Here is a 2,422-nt window from a genome sequence, read left to right on the forward strand (position 1 = left end):
TAAGACATCTTAAGCCAGCTGTGGAAATTGTACATAATGGCCATATGAGGCAGCATTTGCCATCTGCTGCTAGAGGTGTAAGTTTTTTAGAGGCTGAGATAGGATTTATTTAGACTTTCTTGTTTTCCCTGGGTAGTTATTCCAGTTCTCTGAACACCCATTTGCTGAGGCTTATGTGATCATACTTTCCAGCCCAGTACTTACTTTTGCTGTCCTAGATAGTATTTCCATGAATGCCACAGTACTTGGCATGCTGTAGAAGTCTGTTAAAGCATAGGAAAAGAAGCCAAGGTTCAAGGCTCTGTCATGAACACATAAATCGTTTTTAGGTAGACCAAAAAAAGTACAAGGTCTTACGACCTATTGTTGATATCATCAATTCTTTATGCACAGTCTGAAACAGTTTCTTCCCCCCCCCCCCCCCCACAGGCAACCAACAGACATTTCCCACAAACTGTTACAGGGGCATATTTGAGTGGCGTTCGAGAAGCAAGCAAGATTGCAGCCTTTTAAATAGAACATGTATGGATGGACCTACCTTTCTTCTGTGTCCCAAATAGAAAAGTTTGAAACACAAGTTAAACTTTAAGTTTTGTAAGAGGAGACTGTATAGTAAAATTGAAATGTTTCTGTGGTGATAGGAAAATGCAAACCCATTTCACTCTTCTGAAATCACTGACTTTCAAAATCCTTCTAGGCACTTACACTGAATTTTATCTTTCCATAGGACCAGTTAGTGCTAAGTCCTGTGGTTTTCAGAAGGCGGCACAGTATAGCCTAAAATTGAGATCTTATGGATCCCTTCAGACTGGACCATTCCCATTGGCAGATTACTTTTCCTATATTGAGTCATGTCATCAAGCAGGAGTCACTAGGAAACTTAGAAAACCATGTGTTCTGTGACAATTTTTCACTCCCTTTACCAATGAGCCTTAATATTTTTACACAGCTCCAATCTTTGGGCTTTTCTTAAAATTTTCAATTCTTTTTTGATACAATTTGAAGGTATGACATTAAGCTAGGCTATTTTATACTACATATTTCTTTTCATTGGGTATTCAAAACTTAAGATTCAGGTATATTTTGATATTTTAGGTCTGTGCACTCATCAGCAACACAAGAGAGTATGTATGTTACATTCTCAATGGGTGCATAATGTTTTCACACTATAAAACAAACCATTTTGGGTGGGCAGTATATACTTAAAATTTGGCAAAAATCTTGTCAGAATAATTTAAAAGCCCCTCTTATTTTTAAAGTACTTTATAGTTCTAATATTTTATATAGTTTACAGTAAGTTTCCCATAGGCAGGTCCACTGGAAAACTGCAGAAAAAATTATCTTGGTACATAGCAAATACTTTATAAGCCGTATGTTAAAGTCTGAATATGGCAAAACTTTTCCATTTAAAGTTTAATAAACATAGGTTTCAGGGTCTTTTAGATGCCTATTCTGCCAAGAGACTTCAGTTGACAAACTAGAAATATGCTTTTGTTTTAAAAAGTCATTGAACAGTTCTTTGAATTATATTAATCTGCTTTTAAAAGAGGGCTACAAAGGACTTTAAAAGCCACTTTTTGAAATTAGCTATTTCTGAAATTCAAAATTAGCTTGTTAACAGTGAAGTGAGCTCTAGACAGTCTAGATATAAACCCTCCCTGTCAAGGTATGATACAAGCCAATGACTACATATTTAAAAGTCAATCATTCACTGTACTTAGAGGTTATTTGTTGAGACTCATTGGTACTGATAAGGGAAGTATTCTGCTTTAAAGTGTAAGTAATTAAAAATGTTTAGTGTGTGTTAAGTGATAAATGCAAAATGTTAAAACTTCAGTCTAAGTTATTTAGTTTCTAGGCACTTGAGCTTGCATTATGACATTTCGTATAAATGTATTTAAATTTTAGTTTTAAGTGACATACTTAATTTCTTATGTTGTTCTACAGGAACTATGGTACTTTTGAGTTGCTATGTTTTTCAACCTCTTTAAGATTTTTGTTAGAGAGCTGGGCGGTAGTGTTGTACGCCTTTAATCACAGCACTCGAGAGACAGAGACAGGGGAATCTCTGAGTTCAAAGGCAGACTCTGGTCTACACAGTGAGTTCCAGGACAGCCAGGGCTATACAGAGAAACCCTGTCATAAAAAATAAAAAAAGAATTGTTACAGAGCAGAAGTATACTTACAGTGATTTAACTACACATCATGAATGATTGGTTATGTAAAACTGCTTAATAAGAACTTTTGCAAATACCCTAAATAAAAGGTTTCAGCATCACTGTCAATTTTGTTTTCAGTCTTTTCAAACAATCACTTCAAAAGTGGTCCTTTATTACTGAAGAAATCTAAGTCATAGGATTAGGGGATAAATCCTCCCACACCCCAGATAATGACACAAAAGCAAATAAATTGAAAGACTAAA

At 35.2% G+C, this 2,422-nt stretch overlaps 1 protein-coding gene across 3 annotated transcripts in view; it reads left to right on the forward strand.

Moving 5' to 3' along the window:
- The window catches only part of Kdm1b (lysine demethylase 1B), a 41,197-nt gene extending 38,904 nt beyond the window's left edge, over positions 1 to 2,293 (forward strand). For all 3 annotated transcript variants that reach the window (XM_057787003.1, XM_057787004.1, XM_057787005.1), the window contains one exon: positions 430 to 2,293. In XM_057787003.1, coding sequence (XP_057642986.1) covers positions 430 to 513 — 84 coding nt within the window. In that variant the 3' untranslated portion in view covers positions 514 to 2,293. The remainder of the gene's footprint in view (positions 1 to 429) is intronic.
- The last annotated feature ends 129 nt before the right edge of the window (positions 2,294 to 2,422 follow it).

This window comes from Chionomys nivalis, chromosome 13 (genome assembly GCF_950005125.1).
Source record: "Chionomys nivalis chromosome 13, mChiNiv1.1, whole genome shotgun sequence".
Taxonomy (NCBI): domain Eukaryota; kingdom Metazoa; phylum Chordata; class Mammalia; order Rodentia; family Cricetidae; genus Chionomys; species Chionomys nivalis.